This window comes from Petaurus breviceps, unplaced genomic scaffold (assembly GCF_028583685.1).
Source record: "Petaurus breviceps papuanus isolate PSGF00001 unplaced genomic scaffold, PetGlider_PUasm1.0 90594, whole genome shotgun sequence".
NCBI classification, from domain to species: domain Eukaryota; kingdom Metazoa; phylum Chordata; class Mammalia; order Diprotodontia; family Petauridae; genus Petaurus; species Petaurus breviceps.
This window is the reverse complement of record NW_027187281.1, coordinates 2,318,043-2,319,671: the sequence shown is the minus strand read 5'-3', so window position 1 is coordinate 2,319,671 and position 1,629 is coordinate 2,318,043. Positions and strand designations below refer to the sequence as shown.

Below are 1,629 nucleotides of genomic sequence, written 5' to 3'. Positions count from 1 at the left end.
ACATAGAGGAAACATAGTTTGTATTGGTAATGCCAATGTTGAAAAAGTTAGATAATATTCTTAAATGGTCCTTGTCTTAGCCATTTTTCAAATCCCACATAACTTACCTATAATATTTCCTAAGGCCCATACCGCTTGCTCACAAACATTCTGATGTGGTGAATGGAGAAGTCTCAAAAAAAGAGGTACTGCATCTATAATTATAATTATATAATTTTTAAAAAAAGATTTTCAAAAACTGAAAAAAAAAAGAACTAATTAAGTTTTAGCCTTAAGAAATTATTATAAACAGATATGTATGTATGTGTATACGTGTACGTATATGTACACACAAATGTTTATTATGCCATATTGCAAACTTCAGTTCTAACAATGCATTTTAAAACTTTAAAGGCTATAATGTTTCAAAAAAGCACCAGACTGTTAGACTTGAAAGTCAGCATGCTACAGTAAACATTAAGTTAATTAAAATTAAATATTAAGTAAATGAAGATAGAAACATCTAATCTTTCCTATCCTGAAAACAAAAGCTATATTAACAGGTTATAATGGGCCTCAACCTTGATTATATAAACTCTGTGAGTGTTACTGTATCCATTTAACAGGTTCCTATAATCACCAATCCTTACTGAAAGTTGGTCAATAACATTTCACGACAGTGAAAGAACTACTTGGTAAACGTAAAATAAGATTACTTTATATTAAAGAAATTATAACGTTAACAGAGTCCTTACACTCAACACACTTTATTTACTGAAATAATGCTTACAATATTCCTAAAGCATTGTGAAAGATTACTGAGCTACCTAGAGGGCCAGGAAACTCTTCTTCCTGTCCTTTTTCCTTTTCTACCTAGATGCTGACCTCAATTTCTATGCTGGGCCCCATACATTTATTGCTCTTCAAATTATGAAATAAGTATGGCAGGTGACTTTGGTAAGAGTAATATTAATTTATATGAGAAATGCTGCAAAATGTTTTATAGCCTAAAAAGTATAAACAATTCAACATTTCAACAATGGAAATAAGACATTAAGGCATGTTGTAAGAAAATAATTTGTATAAAAACACAAATCTCAAGCTATCTCATATAGAAAATAGCTTCTTTAAATAGTAAGAGAAACAAAAATTACCTGGTAGGTTAATGACAAAGCCTTTAAGGGGAAGATCACAATCATCAAGGGTAACACTATAATCACATACTTTAAAAAGTTAAAACATAAAACTTAAGCATTCACACCCATTCCAAAAATGAGAAAGAAAGTTTAATTTACTCACTGGACTGTACCACTGCTTGAGTCTGTGCAGAAGTTCCTGATGCTATGTTAGTCAGTGCCCATGCGGCTTCAAATTGTAATGAAGGACTAAAAAGCACATTAAGAAAAAAAAATCTGTTAACATGAATACACTTAAAAACATTTTATCAAAGCTAAGGCTGCACCCATAAAAAAACTGAAATGAGTGAGTGCTTTGCTAGAAACATCTCTGAACTTAGCTCCATGCCAATTCCAAACAACCATAGTGAAAATTTGGGTGATGGTAAAGTCAGTCTGGCTGAAGTTTTAGAAAGGGTTTTTTTAAGAGGGCAGCAGGAGATAAAATGAGAAAGGCAAGATGGAGCCACACTAT

General features: G+C 31.7%; 1 protein-coding gene across 1 annotated transcript in view; it reads right to left on the bottom strand.

Annotated features, from left to right (window-relative positions):
- Nucleotides 1-1,629, bottom strand: part of KPNA3 (karyopherin subunit alpha 3) — a 108,081-nt gene that overhangs the window by 29,883 nt on the left and 76,569 nt on the right. Inside the window, exons 7-8 of the mRNA XM_069063621.1 lie at nt 1,279-1,364; nt 108-194 (exon numbers count right to left, since the gene is read on the bottom strand). Of these exons, the coding sequence (XP_068919722.1) occupies nt 108-194; nt 1,279-1,364 (173 nt within the window). The remainder of the gene's footprint in view (nt 1-107; nt 195-1,278; nt 1,365-1,629) is intronic.